A 27,412-nucleotide genomic window follows, 5' to 3' on the forward strand; every position below is an offset into this window, starting at 1 on the left:
TGGAACATCTGAGTTTCCTGGAGGATGAGGGTGGTTATTGTGAGTCACTGTAATGATTCTTTAAAGAAAAAAAAGAGAGTCTGGAAGTCTTTACTGCAATTGAGCTATATGTATAGGTAACATTAACAAGTGATTCAACTTCTTAATTATAGCAATTTTAAAATCATGAAGCAATAAAAACAGCACATCATTAAGTTTAAGTATTTCCATTTAATTAATTTAATAAAGCCAAGATTGCTAGGGGGGTTGGAACATTTCTGAGATAAATTGTGTAGAAATGTAAATGACAAAATGAATAATAACAATAATAAAATAAATTAATTAAAATGTGTTATTCCAAACTCCTTCTGCTTTGTAAAGACTGGACGGAATAAAAATATTTATTCTATTGACAGCCATAGTTTTATTTTTCTCTTCAAACTTATGCATTTAATTATCCTAATGGTGAGTAGAGAAACAATAAAATGTATTTAAATCTAAATATTTTCCATATAATATTTACACAAATATTTTTCAGTTAAATAATTTGGACAAAGAAATGTATAAATATACAGGCATATGTGGTTGATTGTATAACACGTTATATCTGATACATTACATATATTCAGCTCAAAGACTTGCCAGATTACTATCAAAATACTTTCAGTTGTGCATTTTGCATGAAAGTGCTCGTAATGTAAAGTTTATCTCAGTTGTTAATACTAATGCCAATAATTACATGACATTTCATTCATCTAAATGTCTGAGAGATCATCTTAACTGTGATTATATGATCAAGAGGTTCATTTAATGATTAAATGTACTTAATGCAAAGCACATCCTAAATACTGAAGTACAACATATAAAAAAATGTTGTGCAGTCCATCATTAGATAAGAGGTCATTACTCAAACCCAAAAAGCATCTTTCATATTTGGCCACAGATGTGTTTATTAAACCTGTCCTCATGATATTAAAGCAGCTGTTAGGTGTCCTTAGTGTTGGTTTCTAAAGGGAACGTGTTGACCCAGCTCTGCGTACGTGCCAGGCACTGCTCCCAGCTGTAGAGCGGTCGGTACTGAAAGTGCCGAAACGCTTTGTCTGTGCAGACAGTGAAGGATGTGCAGGCCACAGCGAGTGTGTATCCATTGAGCAGTGGTGTGTAGTTGTAGAACGGCTTGAGGAGCCAGCGCATCAGGTCGTTCATCCACGCTATGAACCACAGCACCCACAATGGCACATGCAACGGACGAAAGTTGAAGGTCGACAGGAACTGCATGTTGAAGTCTTCGTAGCTCTTGTATGGAGAGTCATCGTAGCAGAAATAAAACTCCCCACCCAGCCGATCGGGATGTTCCCGCAGAGCACGTGCTGCTAGCAGGTGCATCCAGGCCACATTACCTGCGTGCAAAAAAACACATCCGAGGTATTTAAGAGAGTCTATCATTCCAAACTCAAGCAAATTAATTATAGCATTTTTAAAACCATTACATAAATATATAAACAGCACAGATACATTCACATTCTATGTATGTACTGACATTTTTCCTACTCATTTAATAAAGTCAAGAGTTCTAGGGGGAACATTAAAAAATTAAGAGAAAAATAATAGTAAAAATATAAAATAGTCGAAAATAAATACATAAATGTATTATATCAAATAAAATAAAGTTAAAATTGTACTAAATTAGATATTATTCCATTCTGCTTTCTAAAGACTGGACAAAAATCATGAGATTTATCACAATTAACTGATTCCACTGACAGCCATGGTTTGTTTTACTTATGGTTTATGCTTGAGGTTCATCTAACTAAAAGTAATCTAATGGCTACAAAAAGATAAATATTATCATTAATACTACTGAATATTTTCCAGGCAATATTTAAGACTTGTTTATAAGACTTTTATTTTTCACAGTATAAATGTGTCTTTACACACAAAAATAGCAGAGTTTTTAGGAAGGGGATCATCATAATTGTGAATCTGTGGCATCACCCAGATGTGAAAATCCCTCGGGTGGAATAATGGTGAAGCGAGGATTCAAGTGCGAGAATGGAAGGATCTTTAATTAATAATAAAAAGGAAACTAAATACAAACAAAACCTCCCCGTGGGGGAAAAACAACGCAGGCATCAAAATACATCAGAAACTATGGCAGGACACAGGAACAGGAGGATACATAGATGACGAACCAGTACAGGACTGCAAACACAGGGAGAATAAATAGGGAAGCAAATAAAAAGGGGTAACAAGGGAAGGCATGTGGAGCAAATTAATCAATAATCAGATAACAAGATGGGAGGGGCTAGACAATCAACAGGAGAGCACATGGCACAAGGGAACACATGACAAGCCATGCTCACAACAAACAGGACTATAACACAAGCACATGACAAACCGGGAGTGCCAGAGCTCTGTCACCAAACCAAGATATAAACTAGACAGAAGTGACAGAACCCTGGCAATGACCAGGGGCCTCATTTATAACCATTGTGTACGCACAAAACAGGCCCTGAAAGAGGCCTACGCTACTTCCGACGCATAAGTTGTGATTTATAAAAACAAACTTGACGGGAAAATTTGCGCACCTGCACGCAAACTCTGACCCATGCGTACGAACGTTTTGGAGAAGGAGCAGTTTGGCGACACCAATGGTGAGCTCGAGTTAAATGTCTTTTTGGTCACTTTTAGACAGAAAATCTAAAGAAAATTATACATATACAGAAAGATAATACAAATATAATTTCACTCACCAAACCTATCACTTGAAGCAAATATCCAACCCTTCTTAAATATCCGCGGCAGCGAGTGCTTTGGGCCGTTTAGTGAAACTGACGCAGATGAAGTAAAACCGTAAATCTTCATTATGAGTCCATCATAAATACAGTGCATGTTCACAATAACAGTTTAAATAAACAAATGAATGATTTAAACTATGTTTTACTTCTGATATAAACATTTAGATTAAATATGCCATTCTCATTAATGGTGTTGTTATCATGTGGATGAATAATCATATGCAAATGATATGCAGATGAGGATATGCATAGTAAAACTAGGCGTTATAATCTCCATATATGGTTATTTCGGGGTGGAGACGCATGTGCGCACAATCTTCCGCTGACTGGGATTTATAAAGTGAATTCTGCGCAGGTTCTGGCGTACGCACGGTTTTATAAGTCTGAATATTTTTTTGCGTACGACATTTTTGGCTTTCGGGCGCACGTACACTTTTAGTAAGGATTCTACGCACAGTTTTATAAATGAAGCCCCTGAACTGTGACAGAAAGATGTGCTCAGATTCAGAAAAAAGGGAGTGTATAAAGTGACATCAAATCAATCAAGATTCTATAATTTTTTCTCAGTTCCCCTGTTGCTGTAGTTACTGTGTTTATGGTAAATCAGAATCATCACACACTGAAGCAAGAGTCTGTTGGTTAACCTGCATAAACCCGTCCGTGCTCCGTGTCCCGTGGAACTCCCCTGATCACCCAACCACCTGTACGGACCCCGTTCTGGTAGAAGTCCTTCATGAGCTGGTGTTGTTCCCCATAGATACCTGTTGGCCGCAGACAACATGTGTAGAGAATGTTCCCTCCCTTTACCTAATCATGGAGAGTGGGAGAAAGGAGAAAGAAAGAAATCAATCATTTTTTTTGCAGCAGAAAAGCAAACAAATTATCTTTCCATATTCCATTACAGAACAAATCACTCAGATGCAGAAGACACCAACAATGTTATGAAGATTTATAGTGTTTAGAAACGCCAGTAAACGCATTGCACGCTGAAACACCAAGAGGAAAGGCGTGACGATAATAAAAACATACATAGTGATTTAAGGATTCCAGCTATGTGGTATTTGTTTCCCTTGGGTTTGGGAGGGTGCAGTATTGTGCAAAGCTGGAAAATAGCAACTAGAATGTGATTGAGAGGTAAGAGTTTCAATTCCATCAAAATGTTAGTAGATTTTAATAATATTTGGGTGATATTTGTACATCTCTCCTGAATATAACACATGCAAGTACTAAGTAGAAAACTTATGTTAAAAAAAGAATACAATAATTATTTTTTAAATGACATTAAATACTTGCAGAAAAGTTGATAAAACTGCAAACATGTACAGTATATGCCTCAAAATGCATGTAAATCATGTAGTTCAAAACAAAATGTGAGCTTGGATGCGCGCTTGGTGAGCGCCCATACTGAGCACTTTAAAAAAAAAAAAAAAAAGATTTTTATTTTATTTATTGTGGCCAGCCTAAGGCACACCTGTAAAATAATCACGCTGTCTAATCAGCATCTTAATATGCCACACCTGTGAGGTGGATGGATTATCTCGGCAAAGGAGAAGTGCTCACTAACACAGATTTAGACAGATTTGTGAAATTTTTTTGAGAGAAATAGGCCTTTTGTGTACATAGAAAAAGTCTTAGATCTTTGAGCTCAGCTCATGAAAAATGGGGGCAAAAACAAAAGTGTTGCGTTTATAATTTTGTTCAGTGTACGTCTGGCATGCATAATACAGCGTTATTAGTCGTTTTCACAGATCCGTGAGAACATGAATCGTTTTGATAACGTTGTCATCTGTACAAAGAAAAAACCTTTCCGTTTTTAGCACATTGTTGTCGTGTAAACATACTCTAACTTCCTACATGTAAATTAAAGATAGGAAAATGTATCAGTGCCTGTTTCCTGTTTTTAATCAGTGTGTTTGTAAATGGTGATTGTGACTTTTCTAAGTGATTGAACACTAAAAATAGAAAAGCCAGGGTCATTTCTAAATCGGTGTGTGATTGTTGTACTCAGTTGAATTGTGCAGTACCTTTGTGCCATTGGCTCCCAGCACCATTTTCTCAGCTGCAGCTTTGGTCTTTGGGTAGGGCATCTCATGAAATATATTATATGGAGTATCCTCATTCCCTCTGTGTCAAGGAAGAAGAACACAAAGAGTTAAAGTCTGAGATTTGTTTTTAAATGTTGTTAAGTAATATGTAGCAGAGCCACACAGGCATTAAGTTGAAGCCTCAACTCAAGTCTGAAACTAAAATTATGTGGCACAACCCAACCAATACTCTCAAACTATAAGACCAAATTCATCCCCATAATGCTCGCTCTCTTTGTATACCCTCTCTGAATGAGTAGACACAGATGCATTGTTACAGCTTGCACAGATGGAATCTGTGTGCAAGCACAAAATGACGCTACATCCTGAGGATGGCTGAAACATCACTGTCTCTGTCATTGCGCATATAAAATGACATTTTTGGTCAAATGAAACAATATATTTTTTATATATAATTGTCACTTAAAGGTTCTCTAAGCGATCCTGGCTGACGTCACTTCTTGTTGACGTTCGAACTATTGTCAAACAAAACGGCGGCTAGCTAGACCCTCCCTCCTCCTCATCCGCACACTAACCCCCCAAACCACACCCCCAAACCCTTCTTGTCGGTCATTGGCTGGAACAGTTTGTTATGTTTCGGGGAGCGGGTCGCCGCAGTTTGTTTTTGTTGCTGTTTGTGGAGCCTGGGCCTACAGAGATCGCGTTTCTTTACAGTGTGTTCAGGGGACAGGCAGCCAGCGGATAGTGAGGAGATGTTTGCTGTATGTGACAAAAAATGTTTTGGCCTAAAAAGCGCGTGACATCGCTTAGAGCACCTTTAAAGGTGCACTGTGTAATTTTTAGCGGCATCTAGTGGTGGCAGAAGTTACAGTGGCCGACAGGAAAAGATGTCGAGACAGCAGAGAGTAGCCAGTTAAGAAATGAGGTTTCTTTACAAAGATAAATTAAGAAATTAGGTTTACTTAATTATTCAGTAAAACTATGTTATTGCGAATATTATTGTTACTTGTTCACCATTGTGTCAGTGTTTTATTCGCTGACTTCTTTCGCTATCTTCTTTCACGAAGAACAACATAGTGACGAAACATGTTTGTCCGTTGAGGGCCACTGTAGAAACATGTCAGCGTATTTCAATGTAAGGGGTCCCACGGTGTATGTAGATAGAAATGGCTCATTCTAAGGTAATAAAAACATAACCACTGAAAACATAGTTATGTATATGATATTGCATTTCTGTCAACAGATCCTCCTAAATATTACACAATGCACCTTTAATAACAATTCCAAACCTAACTCAAACATTTTACCTAGGTATAACTTTGGGTTTGAGTTGGGGTTTGTAATTAATTACAATTATTTATAGAAATAGTTTGTTGCATTTTAGCTTTTAAAATTCTGTATTGTGAGAGAAACTACGGTGGCCGAGAGAGCTCAACACGCTGCAACAGAAGAAAACACATACAAATCGAAAAAAACACATGCAAATAAAAAAAAACACCCGTAAATTAAGAAAACATCTTCATCAGTTTCACAACACACGTGTGCTCCAAATACTCACAACACCACCAAATACAGAAACGCGCTGCAAAAGCTCACAACACAAATACATAAACGCGCTGCAAATAACACGGACCACAACGGAAATGTTTCCAGGGGAACCAAATAAGTGACGAACCCGGCTGGGACGTGCTGGCATAGATAGATATCAAATATCCATAAATCTATGCGTGCTGGTGCTTACAGCTTAAAATTCTACTTTATTTATTTATTTGTGCAAAACATACAGAGATAAAAAAAAATTATGTCATAGGCCCTACAACTTGTATACAATGTACAAAATGTATTATATGTTCAATGTCATCAGAATACAAATGAGAAAAGAACAATGAATTGGAAACTAAAATAAATAAATAAAAAAGATAAAGAAGAAAAACATGAAGGAAAGATATTTATCTATACATCAGTTACACTGTACAAATTGTTTCATGTTATGTTTACATTTTCATAAAGAAAAGTTTCGTAAGAAATGTTAGGTAATGTAGGGTCCAAAATTTTTAAAGTTGAGACACACAGATATATAACGCATATTTAAAAAAAAGCAAAAATACAAATGTATTTGCGACCGTTATGTTAACAGCATTATATTTATGTCGTAAGACCAGCTCTTCAGCTGATGGACGCCGTGCTGTGTTGTCATGGGAACATCCCAGGTGAAAATAATGAGGAATTACGTTGTCTTTAGTTGCTCCTTAATCAAGTGCGTTCCACACGGCTATAATGGCACACTAGAGCCCTGCTCACACCAAAGTCCCACTTTAAGGGCTCTGCCGTCTGCCCTTCGAAGGGAGTAGGGCACAGAAACGCTCACGAGCAATAAGCATGTCCAAGCCGGGTTCGTCACTTATTTGGTTCCCCTGGAAACATTTCCGTTGTGGTCTGTGTTATTTGCAGCGCGTTTCTGGATTTGGAGCACACATGTGTTGTGAAACTGATGCAAGATGTTTTTTTTAATTTGCAGGTGTTTTTTTCTATTTGCACGCGTTTTTTTTCTATTTGCATGTGTTTGCTTCAGTTGCAGTGCGTTGAGCTGTCTCGGCCACCGTAATAAACAGATATGGCAGCAACACAAATCGTTTGTGCAATACTGCTTTCCAAAGAGGTTATGAAGATAATTTTTAACTTTCTTGTGTGAATAGTTGTCTATGGCAGCTCACATTTTCCAGCAAAAACATTCATTATTTTCATGACCTAGAAAGGCTTGCAACTGATGTTTAAAAACATTAGATATCAAAACACAGCACAGGGACTTGGTATAAATGTGGAGGGAAGTAGGGAGAGAGAGGAGGGATGACATATAATTGCTGAAATATAATCTTGTTGCTTTTAAATAATTTAATTAATGTGTGGATGTGTGTATGTTTGAATGAAAATATCTCAAAACTGATGATCTGTGTGTTAGTCACTCAGGAAAACATTAATGTTTTTAGCACGTGACAGTAATGGGAAGACTTCAAGGTTTTCCCAGTGTGCTTTTTTATTTGAAGTTGGTGGCAAGACTTGAGTTAAAAACCTTTGTTGCACTTAAAAGTCATCCTAAAGTTGTCATTTGGGTCACTGATAAGACTGCATGACACATTTTTCTTTCAGTTTGGTTGATTACTAGGCCAAAGCACGATCTGATTGTGAATTCTCCACAGATCGTGGAGCATTCACAATTCCCAACTTATACACATTTTTCTTTTCTTTTTTTTACATATTGTAGCTAAATAGTTTGTGTCTTTAGTACTCTCAGCTCACATTCTAACATGTTTACAAGCAGAATTCACAAGTTTCCTGCAAAATCAGCACAGAACATGTGGGAAAAACATAAGATTCCATCAGGGCTGACTAATTACAGAGCTGGCAATTGCTACTTTAGAATTCCTAACATTAGAACACGATGCACAACACCACAAGTGTTTTGAGACATGCAAGCGTCACTTGCTTCAGGTGACCAGTAGAAAAACTGCAGTGGCAGAGATACAGACCTTTACTTTTTGAATGTTAAAAAAGTGTAAATAGCATTCCCAAACTGTGTCCATCACAACTGTGGCCTGTAATTATTCAGCTTGACAGATATTTCAAGATGGAATGTTGAGAACGTTGTGGAATTCAGCTGTCATTCCAGAATCAGCATGTGCAAACCCTTCCTCTCCTTCAGTCTCACAGACATTCTCTCCATTACACCCAAATCCTTTAAACTCTTTTTATTCCAGTGAATATTTTGAATCTGAACACACAACACTATGTAAAGTCGTCTTACATATATCAAAAACACAATTTGAATAAATACACTTACCTGATGAATGTATCTCCTTTAACATTTGGACCAACCACCTCCATGGAGCTTGTATAGATCAAATTCTGAATACCGATTTCTACACAGGCATTTATTACATTCTCCGTCCCTGATGGAAAACAGCATCCAGAAAGAAAAACCATTAAATAAAAATACATTAAAAACAACTAAGGGGTGAAGAAAAAAGCAACACTACTGCTGTATTAAAACAAATGAAGGAGCTAAAACAAAGGTGTTTGTGTTGCTTACAGTGACATTAACGAGAATCAGACTTGTTAAGCTGGAAGTGATGAAACAATCCCTAAATTCCAAGTAATGCTTTCATGCACTTGGAAGCACCAGATAGTCTGAACGAGAAACCCATCAGCTATGTAAACACTTTCTGAAGTATCGTAGTGATAAGTGGAAAAATAAAGGTTATCCATTGTGCAGATGGCTTTTAAGTATCCAGCCTCTTTCAATGGCATTTAAAGAGGAGATCTCTGGGAAATGAATGTGGAATGCAGATGTGAGAGAAAAGGATCAAAAGATATGGTAGGGTAGGATCCAAACCAATGGAACATTCCAGTACGATAGCACATTCATCATCTCTTGCTCTTGTTTTTATCTGTATCCTCTGGGTTTGTCTATATCAATGAGTGCTGAACTGACACAGTCCTAAACACATGTTAGGAACACTAAAACCAATAAGGTCTACCACAAACAGTCAAAATTAAAAACAGGCTGATGAATAAGTGTAAAACCATGAAAGGGCCAAGACAGATCTGAAGACATATATAAGAACATCGTATCTGATAATATAGTCATGTTTTAACTCATGCAAATGGTGATGCTGAATGCATTTCCAACATCAGACATCTTTATGTAATGTTTGTAAATGGAGAGTTTGATCTTTATGATGAGCTTAATGAGATGTAAGTAAATGCATATACGCTCTATTTCTCATAAAGCCACATGATCTGTCCAGCCTAGCATGAGGGTTTATTGTAGAAGAGCTGTGGACTGTAGCTAAAAAGCACATGCCTATTATGCTCACTCATTTGCAGAAAGAAAACGATGCAAATTCTCGCCTTGTCTGTGAGAGTAAATGATGCATTTCCGGACCAAACAGATCGTAAAGTTTTAAGGTTACTGGAAATGTCACCAAAGAAAAACTGTGGGAGTAACCAAAACCTACATAACACCCACTGACAAAAAAACCCCCAAAACACTACTCTTTAAAAGTGTCACGTTTTGGGTTTTGGGTTTTGTTTCTTGTTCTTGTCATTGTCATGTTTCTGTGTCTTGCCATGTGATTCCCTGTTTGTCATGTGATCCTGCCATGTGTCTTATCATTGGTTAATCGTCTGATCATTGTTCACAGGTGTTCCTTGTCTTGTAATTAGTCTGTGTATTTTAGTCCTCATGTTTGCCATGTGTCTTTGTCAAAAGGCTAGTTGCACGCATAGACAGTAAAAGAAATGGACAGAGCGATCTCATTGGAACCAGACTTTAGCGATTTTTGAGAACTTCCGTTCCTGACGCGCAGACTCAGACCGACTCAAACTAAGCTTGATGACGTGAGCAACCTGTCTGACAGACGTGAATCTTCTAGTAGCTGTGCGTGAAAATTGCCAACGTTAATCTTGCAGAGACGGGGAACTTGAGCAAAGAGTCCTTTATCGTGAGTGAGCAGGAGTAAGTATTCCGTTGCTTTTATGGACTCATTATCTATGGGCTTCTCTCTTGACGGGACGTCCCCCCGATTGGCTGCGAGCTTCTCCTCCTGTCTGTACGGTAATTTCTGTACAGCGCGACAGAGAGTCGAGTGGTTATGACGCAATCGTTAGCCTATTTTTACTAAAACTGTTTCTACGGGGCCATAATGTAACATAGAAGGTAATGGAGCCATTTATACATTGTCGTGTTTCTTTAGAAATAAATAATGGACAAATGGAGTCTTTAAATGCCTCAGATGTAAAGTTATTCGCTGTCAAAGTGACGCCAAAATGAATGGGAGTCAATGGAAATGCTAACGCAAGTGAAGTTCTGCTACAAGATGGCGGCACCCGGCCGGCTTCAACTTCCGGTCGATGGATTACCCCCTTGGTTGCACGTGGCCGCCATTTTGGATTTTTGATCAGCGAGTGTGCGGTTGGACACTTCCGGTTTCGCTTTACGCCCGGTGCAGGGAGCCGGAGAAAGCCGAAAATGATCTCTTATAGTTGTTTATAGAATAAATTATATCATTTAAAATACTACTAAGATATATATTACTATCACATGAGCAAATGGCAATTAAATGCACGGATGCAAAGTCAGATTAATGAATGAAATACAACTGTTCATGCACGAACAGAAGATTGTCTTGGTCTCATGCTGCATACGCAATGAGAATTATGCCTTCTGTTAACATTGAGTTACAACTACGATTATATTTGTTTGCATACAATACCGCCTGAACATTCACACGTTTGACCTGTCTTATTTATCTCCATAAATAGGCCTACTATTTTCTCATTTCTATTTTCATATATTTTCACTTACTTGCAGTTGCTCGATCAATATTATCAACATATATTTTCACTTACTTACATCAGTTGCTCGATCAATATTATCAACATATATTTTCCTTACATGCTTTCTTTGCATCAATTATCTTTATAGATAAAAACGACGGCGAAAAAAAATCTTAATAATTGCGAGTAATTTACATTTTTAACTGTAACGTTAGTTAACACAAACAATTTAATATAGGCCTAGCTATAAGTTTGTGTATATTTTACAGCAAATACTGTATGTGCTGCTTATAAAAAAAACAGATAATGATTTATGAAATATTTATGATTTAAGATGATCTTTACTCATCTCACTTGCACAAAATAAATGCAGTAATAGAACGCATAGAAACGCACAGGTGAAATACGCTGAAGATTATATGCATTTAAATGACATACTAAAATACAAACAGTTAGAGCAATAATAATGTTACCAAATAAAGTAATGCCGACGACCCGGGAGTTTTTGTCACCCTCTGATGACATGCTTTTGATGCACATGACTGTTTTTAAAATTCAAGGGAGGCGACTTGCCTTTCAGAGGTGACAGCCTCAGCACTTCACTGTTTCTCGTTATGAAACACGTTAAAACAAAGAAGTCAGCTTTTCATGCATTCCCCGTTGGTGACCAGTCCCGAAATTTGAAGCTTTGTCCCACGTCCCGCAAGTCATAAGCAGTGTCCCGCATTTTAATTTCGTCTGCATCATTTTATTTCATCGTCCTTTAAATGACAATTCTACAATAAAAAATGTTAATAATAAAACACTGAACATGCGCAGCGCAGCCGTAATTATTGGTTCTAGTCAGAGAGGGAAAACAAACACCGAGAAACCCCCACACACACAGACAAAAAAAACTGCAACAGAAAAATGGATCTGGCCTCCCGAGAAGAAAAAGCGTCTTGTTCGTATAAGGAATGGGAGAAAAAAACATGGTAAAAACCAGTTACAGGTGACCCTAAAAAAGGAGATGTGTCTAGACACATAATGAATGAGAAGCCCCTACTCGAAGCTGCCATCAGACAAAAAAATATAAATTCAAGATGCACTGAATCCGGTAAGAACGCATTTAATCTCTCTAGTCTTTCCTAATGGAATGTATGTGCTTATTTGGAAATGTGTTTTTTAGCGATGATTGGATTATTATTTTCACTTAATTATTTAGATTGAATAGACCTGTGCTGTTAAAATGAGTTTTATATTAGGCCTATTAGTGAGGTTCACAGCGCCGGTCAGCGCCGTCATTAACATTAGCAATTTAAAGCATATCACTGCAAAAAGACATCTAATATAAAATCTATATTTATTCACCTAGTATAATAATAGCAAGTTCTCTCTGTGTCCCGCAAAATCAGGTCTGCTGATATAATCAAATATAATCGTAGTTGTAACTCAATAACAGAAGGCATAATTCTCATTGCGTATGCAGCATGAGACCAAGACAATCTTCTGTTCGTGCATGAACAGTTGTATTTCATTCATTAATCTGACTTTGCATCCGTGCATTTAATTGCCATTTGCTCATGTGATAGTAATATATATCTTAGTAGTATTTTAAATGATATAATTTATTCTATAAACAACTATAAGAGATCATTTTCGGCTTTCTCCGGCTCCCTGCACCGGGCGTAAAGCGAAACCGGAAGTGTCCAACCGCACACTCGCTGATCAAAAATCCAAAATGGCGGCCACGTGCAACTAGCCTATTATTGAATGTTTCCAGTTGATGTTCTTGTTTTTGTTTTGAGTTCCCAGTTTCATGCCTTTGTTTTATGTTTGATTATGTTTTGGAATTAAAGTTGCATTTGGGTTCACTTCAACTTGCCTCCAGAGGATTAAATCATTACAAAAAGTTTGGGGTCTAGAAGATTTTTTTAAAGAGAAATGAATACTTATTCAGCAAAGATGCATGAAATAAAAAGTGACAGTAAAGACTTGCATGGTTACAAAAGAAAATCTATCATGGTTTCCAAGAAAATATTAAGCAGCACAACTGTTTTTAACATTGATAATAATACAAAAGTGTTTCTTGAGCAGCAAATCATCGTAATAGAATGATTTCTGAAGGATCATGTGACACTGAAGACTGGAGTAATGATACTGAAAATTCAGATTTGACAAAAATATATTCCATTATAACATAATAAGTGTAATATTATTTCACAATATTATGCTTTTTACTATATGTTTGTTACAATAAATGCAGCCTTGTGAGCATACATTTGAACAGACATTACCAACCCTAAACTTTTAAACAGTAGTCCATCTTCGAAGCTGGCAACATTCAGTGTTTTCTCAGCCAACATCCTAAACCCGTTCAAAGTGCAAAACATTGGCATCACTTCTACAGTGAAGTCATTACTATCCATCTCCTTTTGTTCCTCAATCTTATTCTTCACTCACCTTGTACATTGACAGCATAGATGGCCTTCTCAGGGACTTTATACCACACATCAACCAAACTAGCTGCGTGGATAACCAGGTCTGCTCCCTGAAAGGCATCACGCACGCTCCCATAATTTGTTATATCCCCCTGCACCACCACCACCTTCACATGCTCTGCGAATAAAAGAGAAAGAGAGAAGATACCTTAAAAAGCAAATGGATTGTTAGTGTTTTAATAAAATGCATGAATGTCTATAAAAAAAGGCATTTTATCTAGATTTTCTACAGTTTTGCAGAAGAGAAACCTTCGTCCACCCAAGCATAAGTTTGAGGACTACAGGGTGACTTCAGTGGTTGATCCAGCAGGACCAAGAAGTAAACCTTCAAAAATAACATTAGTGCACCGCCAACAGTCTATTACTGTGTCTGAGGAGCAGGTGACATCTCTTTCTGGTCTTGCATCAAGAGAAGAAATAAAGGAACGTTTGTCACCGGATTCAACAGATCCAGTGCATTTAGAAAGAAAACTAAGCAGACCCATGAAGAATGTAAAACAACCAAGAAGAAAAGATGTTTCCATTGCAAAAAGAAAAGGAAGCAAGGATGAAGCAGAAGCCGTTCCAGTAGTGTCGTTGTCAGGTAGCGGCTCCAACCGCCTCCTGCGCAGCTACTCCTGCCCTGAAATCCCGTCCCTAGTATCCAGTGACTGTCATTTACCCTGGTCCCACACGCATGACAACAGCACTACCTCACCCAGCAGAAAGCAAGAACTTATTTGAGTAAGTACAATGTAACTACATCACCTTAAAATAGTGCAACCACTTACTGTACCAATAGCAATAAATGATACATAATTACACGCAAATAACCCTAACCAAACCCTATTCCTAACCCTATAGTAAGTACATGTTGTTAATTAATATTACTCAATAGGCTACTTAAATGCATTTTTATACAATAAAAAGATTTCTATAGTACTAGGGGGGAAAAAAAGTCTGCCTATGAACAAAATCTTTGCAAGCAGTCACAAAGTTTATATAAAATCAGTCGCATACAAAAAAGAAAACAAAAAAAAAAACCTCCAACTAGTTCACTATGCAAGTAGGTCAATGTTCAGTTCTGATAACAAATGGTTATCTAACGTCTTTCTGTTGCCATTTAGACTTTGACCACATGTTAATCTGTTGTCAATTCCAAGCATCTTTGTGGAAGTAATGCAATCTTTCCCCCATAGCCCCCGGGATAAAAACTAGCAAAATATGTGAGGAGTCCATTAAGGCAGGACAACGGACACTGTGATGTATGAGATCTACTTGTTGAAAGAGCCAAGAAACTCTGGCTTATAGAAACCATTTGACATAAATTAAAAGCAGCTACCTGAATTAAAATCCAACTTGCCTCGTGCTTCTATTTCTCAGGCAGACGTTGCATAATGATATAGTGCAAAAGGACAATGTGCTTCAGCTAAGCAGAGCTACACACTTACTGAAAAAATTATAACATGACCAGTGGGGGTTGGTCAATACACTGAATAAGATCCCCTTTGTACAGCAGGACATCAGATTCATGGAGCAGGGAAGGTGAGAAGAGGACACTGGATTGGATGGAAGTGACTGGTGTGGCCTGACCTCAACAACTTTACCAAGCCAGAATATACACAATGACATGAATGAACGTTTCCATTTCCTCAGTCTTTTCAATGTTCTTTCCCATTATTGGAGTCATAAAAAACAACAGATGTTTCCCCTGGGCACTTTCAGAAACTACACCCTATACAGTGCTCATCACGAATGTCAAAAACAACCAATAAATTACAAATTGTTTAAAACTATGATCATCTAAAGGAAGAATATACATAATTTCAATATTTAGAGTATTAGAATTAGAGATTTATTTATTTCCCAAAAATATTTCCACTTGTCCCCTTTGATTTGTGGCTTCATTTCCAACACAAACAGAAATTTTGTTTTCAGAAGTTGTGTGTACTTGGTATTACCGACAAAATTTAATATTGATTGTTAATAATAATAATAATAATAATAATTCATTACATTTATATAGCGCTTTTCTAGGCACTCAAAGCGCTTTACATAGAGGGGGGGATCTCCTCAACCACCACCAATGTGCAGCATCCACTTGGATGATGCGACGGCAGCCATATTGCGCCAGAACGCTCACCACACACTAGCTTACTGGTGGAGAGGAGACAGTGAAGAAGCCAATCAGTATATGGGGATGATATAAGGGGTTCTTTATTTTCTAAGGGGTTCTTTATTTTCTTCATCACACATCACATTTGAAGAAAATAAAGAACAATCAAGGTAAATATTTTGTGAATATAACATTTTTATTTAGCCTGTGTCATTCCCAAACAAGATTGCTTTCATTTTTTTCAAGGTATGCAACAATAAATAGGCTAGAAAGGAGTATAAAATAAAAAGGAATCTGTCATATTAATCCAAAAATGTTTATAATTTAATTCCCATTTTCGAATATTATAAAACGCAATCCATCATTTGAGATGTGATAAAATTGTTAATTACTTTAAAAACAGGATAAAAATAGCGTGATGTAGCCTAGTTAAATCAAGCGTCTGAAAACTAAAACGAACGAACGTAAAGTGAACGTTACTATGAATAGGTGGGACGCACAGACACAACCATAAACGTATATTCAACAAATTAGTATATATCAATATTCAAACCATTGTGGGAACTAATAAGCTCGCAATTAACAGTTTATTCCATGAGTTTCTTACCTGTACTGTGACTTTGTAGATTATGGTAAACGGTTTTATCGAAAAGCCTGATCTCTTTGATATTTTCTTCCTTCTCCAACAAAACCTTCAACAGGTGCTGCCCAAGAAAGCCGCATCCTCCAGTTATCAAATAAGTTAACTTCGATTTCTCATTAGACATATTATAACTCCGTTGAATCCTGTCCCGTTATTGACTGAAGTGTTTACCGACGACAGTCGGGTGATTCACTCTGCAAAAGACACAAAATGACGTCAACAATCAGCCTACAGCTTAACAACAAGCAATACAAGCTACAGATCAACGTGACAGAGAATGAACAAGAACTGTCTGCTTCACTCCTCCTAGAGTTGTGGTCTGTTCCAGTAGCACCTCATTGCAGTACACGAGATCCAGGGGGCGGAGTTGGATCCAGATCTAAGGGGTGGAGATGGGTAGGATTAGGGGTGGGGTTAGGGATCAGGGGGCGGAGATTCGGCAGGTCCTCCCCCTAGATTTCGTGTTCTGCAGTGAGGACCATCTGTTGACAATGCCCACCCATCTAAAATTGGAAAGACACTTAAAAAGAGCCCAAAGCTTAAACTGCACGCTGTTTTAGTGTCAAAATGTAATTTTTCCAAAAAATACTTTATTCACCCATTCCTTCAGACTTTATAATTTAATCAATAATAAAATAATTATGTAATCCGTGCAAATCTGAAATATTTAGAGAAAATGGTTCCATATTCATGGAATCCATGATAAGAAATATAGGGAAAGACTAAGCCTAAATGGTTAATTCTTTGTAGGCTAATTGAATGCAACTACTACCATGACCTTAATTGAGAGACAGTAAATATTGGCACTTTTTAAAAATAAATAATTTGTCACACCATGGCGTGACAAATTATTTATTTTCACCCAAAAATGTATTTCACCCAAAAATTAAAATTCTGTCATTAATGACTCACCCTCATGTCGTTCTAAACCCGTAAGACTTTCGTTCATCTTCGGAACACAAATTAAGATATTTTTTATGAGCTTTCTGTTCCTTTATATACAGCTACGCAACTGACACTTTGACGCTTCAAAATGTTTATTTAGTGGTCGTAAAACTAAATGAGAATAAACCTCATTAGTTGTTGCTGAAGCTTAAGGGGGCTTTCACACTAGCACTTTTGGTGCGCACCCGGGTTCGAATGACGTCAGAGTTCGGTTCGTTTGGATGATGTGAACGCTGTCTTTCGAACTCGGGTGCGCACCCGCGAACCGTACTCGGGTCCGCTTAAAAAGGTGGTCTGGGGTACGGTTCGCTGCTGATATGAACGCAATCGAACCAAACCGCGGAAGTGAACCGCTATTGATGACGTATAATGTATAATGTGGTCGACAGGACAGTCGTCAGTGTGTGTGTGTGTGTGTGTGTACACTACCTTGACGAAAAGCGGGATTGACGCACTGCAAGCAGAGAGATGATTTATGCTTGCCTCTGCAAAAATTGTCTTCGGCTGACAGCCAGCTGTCTTTGGAACGATTTTAGTAGGCCTACTTTTGCGGCAGACATAAGTGTGTTTCTGTATCTTTTCTTTGAAAACAAAACCAAAGGTTTAAAAAAAGAAGAACAAATGTGAAGCGACCAATTCTATCCATTTTGACGCCTTTTCATTCATAGCGGCGCCGGTTACCAAGCAACATGATTACGCGCCAGCTCCAGCTTGATGACGCAAGTGTACCGCGGTTCGGATACAAATAATATTTGTGAACACAGTCCATCGGGGGCAGGGGGAGGGGGGAGCAATAGAACTCGGGTTCGGAACAGGCAATCGAACCAAGTGTGAAAGCGCCCTAAATGTGCTGCATTACACGAGATTGAACCTCATTGGTTCTTGCTAAAGCTCAAACGTGCTCCGTAACACGAGAATGAACCTCATTGCTTCTCGCACGTCAAGCAAATATGGAGAGGAAATGGAGATCGATTACCCCACTGGAGCAAATAGTTTTTTCCAATTTGACTTCTTTAATTAGTCTTTTGTGCACGATCACTCATCCACTAACATGCAATACTAACTTGTCTACTCTGCACAAATATCAAATCTTACAAGCCCTATCAAGACATGAATTCAAAGTCACGCAACCTATTTGCTCAATCCCAAAGTGTGTGAGTGGTTAAAAATTAACAATGATCATAACTGTAATCACGAATCCAATTTCATTTCAAGGACAGTGCCATTTAGCCCATATCAAATACAATTTAATCTGTTAAAAAACAGAACATGTGAAAACCAATGTGGATAGAAAAGAGTTTAAACTTTATAAATCGCATCAAATAACACTCCCAGCACTTTCAGTTGGGCACTAAAACTGCTTCTTTTTTGCATAATCTTCAACACTGCGTGGGAAAAAAAACCTGTATAAGGGAAATTAAGCAAGAGAATTTGCGTAGCCAAACCGTTTAGCAGTTGGACTATATTACCAAACTGGTTACATCAGATCCAACATTTCTTAACTTGACGAACTGAAACATTATAAACAAAAGAAGCTTAAAGAGATAGTATATGTCCTCATTTACTCACCCTCATGTTTTTTCCAAACCTGTATGAGTTGAACTCAAAAGAAGATATTTTTCACACTATTTATTTTGTCCTACAATATAAGTCAATGGGTGCTACTAATTGTCTGGATGCCGACATTCTTCAAAATTTCTTTTATTTGTGTTCAACAGAAGAAAGAAACTCATACAGGTTTGGAACAACATGAGGTTGAGTAAATGATACTTCATAATAACAGTTTCAGCTGACAGGTTCATAGTTCATACAGCACTGTAAGCAGAAAGAGGAAGAGGTGCATTATATTGAAATAAACAAGGCATCAGATCAGTGGAATTTTATAGTCTGAGCAGTTTTTTTTTCTTTCAGTTTTAATTAAGTAGTTTTGCAAATTAACAAGAAATCATTAAAGTATTCTTTTATATCTAGTTCACCAATGACTGGATGAACTGCAGTTATTTGTGCTTCTCTCTTTCATTTCTCAATTTATATTAAATAAGCTGAATATGGTTATTGTGTTATATTACTGAAGTGTTGGCTGCATGTCATGTGGCTCAAGAATAACATTCCAGAAATCCCTTCATGACTGACTGCAGATGGGTCAACGATGTAATGCATTTTTGTATTTAAAGATGGATTAATAATGCAATTTATTAACCAAATGACTTGAACACACCTCTTCTATGATGAACATGTTTTCAATTGTTAGAATAAAAGTAATTTGTATTCTATAATTATAAAAATATTAATATTTGAAAAAACCTTTGTCCACCAAATTAAGTCAGTGTGGTAATAATCAACATGCAAGAAGCCAAGATTAAAGGCTGAAGCGCTATAAAACATGCAGAGTTTCTTAAAGGTCCCCTGACATGGGGTTATTTTATTATTTTATAATGTTTCCTGGGTTGCCTTTAAAATGTTAGTATGTTTTTTAGATAAAAAATAGTCATACTTTAGAAATAAAAGGCATTTTTCCTAGCCTGATTTTAGCCTCTGATTTGATCGCTGTGTTTGAAGGGGCGTGTCTGCTGTGGGATTCAGTGTAACCGCGGCCACTGCTGTGATTGGCTGACATGCTTGCATATGAAATAGCTACGTATTACATGTGAAACTCTCTCCCGAATACTTTTACTACAGCTATTATACGTATTGACTATTACAGCTATCGAGATTAACGAATCGTGAGAAGTTTTTAAAGTATTTAGATCTATTCCCATCACATAAAATGTTGCAGTGATGAGCATTGAGCAAGCAGATGACGGTCTGTTGATCGCAAGAATGAAGATCTTATCATTGCAACGCAGTTTCGGCACTCTCTCTAATGCTTTCACCAATGCAAACACGATGATGTACATACAGTAAGAGCTTTGTTGTGCAGTGTAACGTGCGTCATTGATTTCATAACGAGTTGTCCAGAAAAACTCGCGCTGTGTGGAAAGATTGTTCTTTGATCGCTTTCTGTATAATTTGATCACAATTTAAATAAGATTGTTTTCATCCTACTAAAAGAAACGATGTGATGTTGATATTTTAGTCACTGGCTTGACTTATTGATGCATAAACAGTATTGAACGATTTTGAGAGAAAGATTAACTTACCTGTCTGAACTTGAACAATTGGCTACACATCAGAAATTGTTGCTTGGTAGCTCGATCGATTTATTTTCAGAGTCAGACGTTCATCGAGGCCAGCTCTGTAACTTATTGGCCCAAGTTGAGGAAACATTCGTCGGTTAAATGTTTGGACCAAAACTTTGGGAAGTTGTGTCGGTGCATTTCCAGAGAAAATAAAATTAACCCATTGTTTCTTCAGAGGCTCGGATGAAGGAACTAAAAAATACTTTTGTGTTCATTTGTACATCCGAACACTGATCAACTGCCATGCTTCGCTCGTTTGCAAGCCATGATATCTCTCGAGGAAAAACTCAAATCGCGCTCGCTGTTCGTACTTCCTAGCTCATTTTCTCACGGGCAAGCCAAATTCTCTGGGCGGGCAAAGCAGAGAAAGGGGAGGTTACCTTTCCTCTGTATGACGTCATACGGAGAAGATTCAAGATCAGCCCGTCTGAGCTTTCATTTTCTCAAAGGCAGAGAAAGATAGCCAAAGCTCGGTTTACACCGATTGAAATTTCTAGCCACTGCATATGCAGGCTAGGGGAACTCATATTAATGTTAAAAAACCTCAGGAAGTGAAAATGTCATGTCATGGGACCTTTAATCTGGTAACGTAATTTCCACTGAAACAGGAAGACAGGGCGGACAAATCGAGCAGCTCCTCACCTTTTTTAAAATAGTCAATAACATTTTGCTTATATCACAGCTCGGCCAGAGCTGTTGAACTCGGTAAAGCCGTATTTGACAGCCACAGTCAAATAGACTCCCCCTTTAGATTTAATATGAAACTGTCACTAAAACAAAACAGTGATCATTATCATGCTGAGGATTTGTCGTTTGAAAAGTGTAGTTTGTGTTGATGTGCCGTTTTGAAATGTATGTTGGTGCATGCATGGCACCTGTGTTATCTCTTCCACTCATCAGTGCTGTTTCTAATGCCCGAACTGTTTCTCCTCCAAATCGCTTAATAAAGCATTCTGTGCAGTATTAAAATGGGTCCGATACGTCTTGTGGTCTGCGCAGACTTGGGCATATGATCCTCTCTGCTATGTGTCTCTGGACCAGAGCAGACTGTGTGCTATGGAAGCTTGTTTCCGCCACAGAATGAAAAATAAAAAAGGTAATTGCGGCTTTTTATCTCACAATTCTGACTTTTTTTCTCACACTTGCAAGTTTACATCTCGCACTTCTGACTTTATTTCTCAGAATTGCGAGATATAAAGTCAGAATTGCGTGATATAAAGTCGCAATTGCGTGTTATAAAGTCAGAATTGCGAGATATAAAGTCAGAATTGATTGATATAAAGTCGCAATTTCAGGTTATAAAGTCAGAATTGTGTGATATAAAGTCGCAATTGCGTGTTGTAAAGTCAGAATTGCGAGATATAAAGTCAGAATTGATTGATATTAAAGTCGCAATTGCGTGTTATAAAGTCAGAAATGCATGATATAAAGTCGCAATTGTAAGATATAAACTTCACTTAGAATTGGCCTGATAACTCGCAATTGCGAGTTTATATCTCACAATTCTGAGAAAAGATGTCAGAATTTCTAGATATAAACTCGCAATTATGTGTTATAAAGTCAGAATTGCGAGATGTAAACTCGCAATTGTGAGAAAAAAAGTCAGAATTGTGAGAAAATTCTCATGTCTTTTTTTCTAGCAATTGCGACTATTTCTCATTATTGCGACTTTATTTCTCAGAATTCTGACTTTATTTCTCACAATTCTGACTTAATATCTCGCAATTGTGAGATAAAAAGTCGCAATTATTATTTTTATTTTTTTATTCAGTGGCGGAAACAAGCTTCCATAGTGTGTGCTGCGGCGGTTAGCGTGACAAACACGAAACCAGACTTCATTCGCCCCAATGGAAAGCATATTTGCAATGTCTATCCCTATAGTGAGCTTTGCGCCATTCACCTTCCACTCAGAGGTAAAAACGGTATAAATACTGTTCGTTTTCTCACACAATCTGCTCGTTTCGTGTCTTAGGCCATCAATGTGTACTAACATTTACGAGTCATTAAATCATGTTTAATTTGGACTTCTCTGTGCATGCTCTTTGAGGTGGTGACCATAGACCTGCATTATGACTGACAGACAAGAACGGTTTGACCTAAAAATATCAAAATTGAAACTACTGCGGAAACAAAGACACCTACATCTTGGATGCCCTTAAGGTAAGCTAAAACATATCAAAAATTAATTTCAAAGTGAACTATCCCTTTAAAAGATTTACACTCAACAGATCTCCTACATGACATTGACACATGATTTTATCGAAATTAATTATGATTAATGTTTTCATTTTGTACCCACGTAGCCTACGCAATGCGGCTTGACAGGATCATGGTCCTCCAGATTCCAGACACTGAATCATTAACGTTATCCGCATTAGCGGTTCGCCACCGCCGGTGACTCGGGAACTTCTAGGTTAGGCCTATCTAAAATATAGTTAAGCGTTAACTATAGCAGCAACTTTGCTTGAAGTCATGCCTGGGACACCACGCCGACGATCGGCCGTCGGGCAACATATAAAGAAAGTGTTTAGCAAGATTGATATTCAAAACGGTAACTTAAGCTTTGTTTACGGGTTGTGTATCTGCAGCCTAGCTGTCCCGCAGCGTCGGTTTCCCTTTTTGAATGACGAATATGGGTGCTTCTCAATATCCCTCCTCGTCTCCTCGCTCCTCCGTCCTCCATCCTATGACCCGGAAACCGATCGAGCTCAGCCATCTTGAAGGACATCTCAATTCTCTAATTGCACCGCGAGGATCGAGGAGTGAGGAGGCTTCCAGAGGAGCTATGAGCGAGGATACACAGGTGTACCCTTTGCGGAAGAGTTTTACCGACTAAACATGACGCACGTATCAATTCTCCTCCCCCTTCACATCTGTCACAATCATTTGAATTTATACTTTACTTTTGTAGTTTACATAAACCACACAACTCACATATTTCAACAAGTTATCTTGCTTTATTATTATTTATTATGAATTTCTTAAATAAACAAACTTTAACAACATAAAGGCAGATCCTTTGAGCACTGCTGATGACGTAGTGAAGTGACGCTCGAGTGATCAAGTATTCCAATGTTCTTGTCTAATATTGTGTTTTCTGTATTAATGACTTTATTTGTGTGTCTTGCTGTTTGTATTGTTAAGATTTAATAAAAAAAAAAAAATTTAAAAAAAAAAGCTTTCATTCAATTCCTCCGTCCTCGTTTCCTTTCCTTGTAGCCTTCCCTCGCGTCCTACAGGGGGTGGAGCTGAGACGCGAGGAAAGGAAGCGAGGAAAGGAAACGAGGATGCACAAATAAGAAATGAGAAGCACCCTCTATCTGCCAAAGAAGACAGTATCAGTGTTTACCCAAGGGGGTAATCCATCGACCGGAAGTTGAAGCCGGCCGGGTGCCGCCATCTTGTAGCAGAACTTCACTTGCGTTAGCATTTCCATTGACTACCATTCATTTTGGCGTCACTTTGACAGCGAATAACTTTACATCTGAGGCGTTTAAAGACTCCATTTGTCCATTATTTATTTCTAAAGAAACACGACAATGTATAAAGGGCTCAATTACCTTCTATGTTACATTATGGCCCCGTAGAAACAGTTTTAGTAAAAATAGGCTAACGATTGCGTCATAACCACTCGACTCTCTGTCGCGCTGTACAGAAATTACCGTACAGACAGGAGGAGAAGCTCGCAGGCAATCGGGGGGACGTCCCGTCAAGAGAGAGGCCCATAGATAATGAGTCCATAAAAGCAACGGAATACTTACTCCTGCTCACTCACGATAAAGGACTCTTTGCTCAAGTTCCCCGTCTCTGCAAGATTGACGTTGGCATTTTCACGCACAGCTACTAGAAGATTAACGTCTGTCAGACAGGTTGCTCACGTCATCAAGCTTAGTTTTAGTCGGTTTGAGTCTGCGCGTCAGGAACGGAAGTGCTCAAAAATCGCTAAAAATGGGCTTCAACTGTCTCAACTGAGTTCCAATGAGATGGCTCTGTCCATTTCTTATACTGTCTATGTGTTTACCCTTATCAAGGGGGTAATCCATAGACCGGAAGTTGAAGCCGGCCGGGTGCCGCCATCTTGTAGCAGAACTTCACTTGCGTTAACATTTCCATTGACTCCCATTCATTTTGCCGTCACTTTGACAGCGAATAACTTTACATCTGAGGCGTTTAAAGACTCCATTTGTCCATTATTTATTTCTAAACAAACACGACAATGTATACAGAGCTCCATTACCTTCTGTGTTACATTATGGCCCCGTAGAAACAGATATTGTAACAATAGGCTAACGATTGCGTCATAACCACTCGACTCTCTGTCGCGCTGTACAGAAATTACCGTACAGACAGGAGGAGAAGCTCGCAGGCAATCGGGGGGACGTCCCGTCAAGGGAGAAGCCCATAGATAATGAGTCCATAAAAGCAACGGAATTCTTACTCCTGCTCACTCACGCCAAATAACTCTTTGCTCAAGTTCCCCGTCTCTGCAAGATTAACGTTGGCAGTTTTCACGCACAGCTACTAGAAGATTAACGTCTGTCAGACAGGTTGCTCACGTCATCAAGCTTAGTTTGAGTCGGTCTGAGTCTGCGCGTCAGGAACGGAAGTTCTCAAAAATCGCTAAAAGTGGGCTTCAACTGTCTCAACTGAGTTCCAATGAGATCGCTCTGTCCATTTCTTTTACTGTCTATGGTGTGAACGGGGCTGGCTTTATACTGTCTATGGTGTTTACACAAGCGCAGAACGCGCATGCTAGCTGACAGTCGGCTGTTCTCTCGGTGTTCAAATGACGCTCCCCCGACGCAGCCGACACAGTCGGCTTTCATTAGCACTAGCACTGCTAGTTCTTTGGTGTATCCCTACAGACACGACCGAAAATTCGCGTCCTCCGAAGGTCGCATTTGTCACCCGCGGCCGCATACGTAATTGAGGCCGTTTAATTTCAGTAAACTGACCACTACATACCAAAGTCATTAAGAAATTACAACAATTTACGCTTCACAGGAAATAACGGTCAATTGTTACTGTTCTGAAATAAGACATTTATGACGAATGCTGCCGACAAATGTGCCCTCCGGACCGGAGGACGCTGCCTTCAAAAGGAGACGTCATCAGGATGAATGAATGATATGTCCTGTCTTTTAACGCCAGAACTGTACTCGAGGTCTCGAACACTTCAACATGGTATCCGCTCAGATTTCCTCTGCAGAATGAATGAGTAGGCTACTTACTGTGTTTCAGTTCAATGGTATTGTGTTTCTAAAGAGAGTTTCCGCGAAACCTTATCCAGTCTCCTTTGTGTCCATGGCCCACAACAAAATGAGGTTATCGCAAAGTCAGATTACTGCTGTCACTTGATGCTTCGTGTTCCTCGACATCTCTCTCATTATTTTACCAAGAACTTCGCAGGTGGTCTATACAAAAACACTTCTATTTTTATCTTTGAATTTACCCCTTACCTCTGTAACTTCCATTATTTTCTTCAATGAATCCAGTGAGCTCAACATTGATGTTTCTATTTCCTGTGCAATTTTTTTAAACGGAGGTGCATCTTCCTCTGCAAGCCGCATGCTTCCGCCTCACATTTTACAGCTCACAAGAGAAACATGGTAAAGGAGAGCAAGAGTGACAGAGGTTATTACTACTGCCTTAGTAAAAAAAAAAAAAAAAAAAACACACATCAGTATTCAGAGCCCATTATTTACATTTGTAACAATAGCCCAAATCTCCAATAATCTGAAGACAAAGTTTGGAAATGCCACTCAATCTTTGTCGAAATATCTACTATTGCCTCTCAAATATCTACTATTGCCTCTCAACAGAAGAAAAGAAGATGCTCATCCAACTCAGTCCTGCTGGCCATCTGCCATGATGCAGGCTAAAAGCTTGTCGGCATTTCCAGAGCTTTGGGGAAAATCTATTATAATTCCAACTCCTAAAATTTCTTGTCTTTAGATATCACTGGATTATAGTCATTGTTTTCCTAAAGACATGAAATCAATGGAACTGCGTATTATAGAAGAGCAGCGGAGTGCATGTGGAGCCATCTTTAGATCACTATCAGTTTCAAGAGTAATCAGGGTACTATAATGCTATATTTCTACACTAATGCACCTTGTTTTGAAGCATCTGGAAAGTTCGGTTGCCTAGGCTGTTTTTATAGATTTTAGTTCTGCGTTTAACATGATTCAACCACATACATTGCTGGAGAAAGTAGTTAATTTAAAGATTAATCCTTTTTTAACCAACAGGACACAAGTGAAATTTAATTCAGTGTTGTCTGCTGTTGTAGTAAGCAGCACAGGGGGGTCAAGTAGGGTTGCCACCTTTGATTTGTGAAAAACCGGGACACTGAGGGGGAGGGGTCAACCAGGGGCGTTTCCAGCTTTGAAGGACATCAAAAAAGAGAACAATCCCGGGAAAACCGGGACGGGTGGCAACCCTAGGTCAAGGAGGTCTAAGTTCATCATTTTGGATAATTTTATACACACATGACTGCACTAGTCATCAACCAAATCAATTCGTAATGAAATTTTCAGATGATACTGTAATTGTGAATCTGTTTTTGTGGGTTGATGTTGCAGCAGTTTTCTCAACCAAGACAAATTTCTACAATAGGGGAAATTATATATATATATATATATATATATATATATATATATATATATATATATAAAATAGGCCTACATTTAAAGTGAAACATGCCATTTTAATGCGGTTATTCTGAGTCTCAGTGGGGTGATTTAAGTGGATTGTGAAAAAAGTATTGTTAGCTGAACGTAGCATCAACTATGATGTGGCAGGTAATTCTGCCAAGGCAATTACGTTACATAAAACAAAGTTCAACAATTATTTGATTCTTACAGGAGGGGCTTTACTCCCTCTAGGGCAGGGATGGGCAACTTCGGTCCT

The 27,412-nt window shown here is 38.3% G+C and overlaps 1 protein-coding gene and 1 long non-coding RNA gene across 3 annotated transcripts; both read right to left on the bottom strand.

Moving 5' to 3' along the window:
* Positions 1-454: 454 nt before the first annotated feature.
* Positions 455-25,977, bottom strand: hsd3b7 (hydroxy-delta-5-steroid dehydrogenase, 3 beta- and steroid delta-isomerase). Of its 2 annotated transcripts, XM_056255228.1 has the most exons (7): positions 25,960-25,977; positions 16,341-16,570; positions 13,601-13,756; positions 8,661-8,769; positions 4,802-4,901; positions 3,422-3,584; positions 455-1,379 (listed from the first exon to the last, which is right to left on the bottom strand). In XM_056255228.1, exons 2-7 carry the CDS (start codon positions 16,498-16,500, stop codon positions 964-966), a joined length of 1,104 nt encoding a protein of 367 aa, XP_056111203.1. In that variant the 5' UTR covers positions 16,501-16,570; positions 25,960-25,977; the 3' UTR covers positions 455-963. The 2 variants fall into 2 exon arrangements, with proteins under 2 accessions (XP_056111203.1, XP_056111202.1); XM_056255227.1 differs by lacking the exon at positions 25,960-25,977 and having other exon boundaries at positions 16,341-16,598.
* LOC130088463 (uncharacterized) lies at positions 13,299-13,580 on the bottom strand. Its single transcript, XR_008807471.1, has 2 exons — positions 13,418-13,580; positions 13,299-13,370 (listed from the first exon to the last, which is right to left on the bottom strand). It is a non-coding gene; the product is annotated as an uncharacterized LOC130088463 (long non-coding RNA).
* Positions 25,978-27,412: the final 1,435 nt, after the last annotated feature.

Source organism: Rhinichthys klamathensis, unplaced genomic scaffold (assembly GCF_029890125.1).
Source record: "Rhinichthys klamathensis goyatoka isolate OS25496 unplaced genomic scaffold, OSU_Roscu_1.1 h1tg000119l_1, whole genome shotgun sequence".
Lineage (NCBI taxonomy): Eukaryota > Metazoa > Chordata > Actinopteri > Cypriniformes > Leuciscidae > Rhinichthys > Rhinichthys klamathensis.

What these genes read in the sequence shown, in the direction of transcription:
- hsd3b7 (XM_056255228.1), bottom strand. Translation starts at nt 16,500, where the DNA reads ATGTCTAATGAGAAATCGAAGTTAACTTATTTGATAACTGGAGGATGC. An exon ending in TCTACAAAGTCACAGTACAG is followed by an intron (nt 13,757 to 16,340) that starts GTAAGAAACTCA and finishes TTTTATTCGCAG; the next exon opens with AGCATGTGAAGGTGGTGGTG. An exon ending in GCACGGACGGGTTTATGCAG is followed by an intron (nt 1,380 to 3,421) that starts GTTAACCAACAG and finishes TTTTGCACGCAG; the next exon opens with GTAATGTGGCCTGGATGCAC.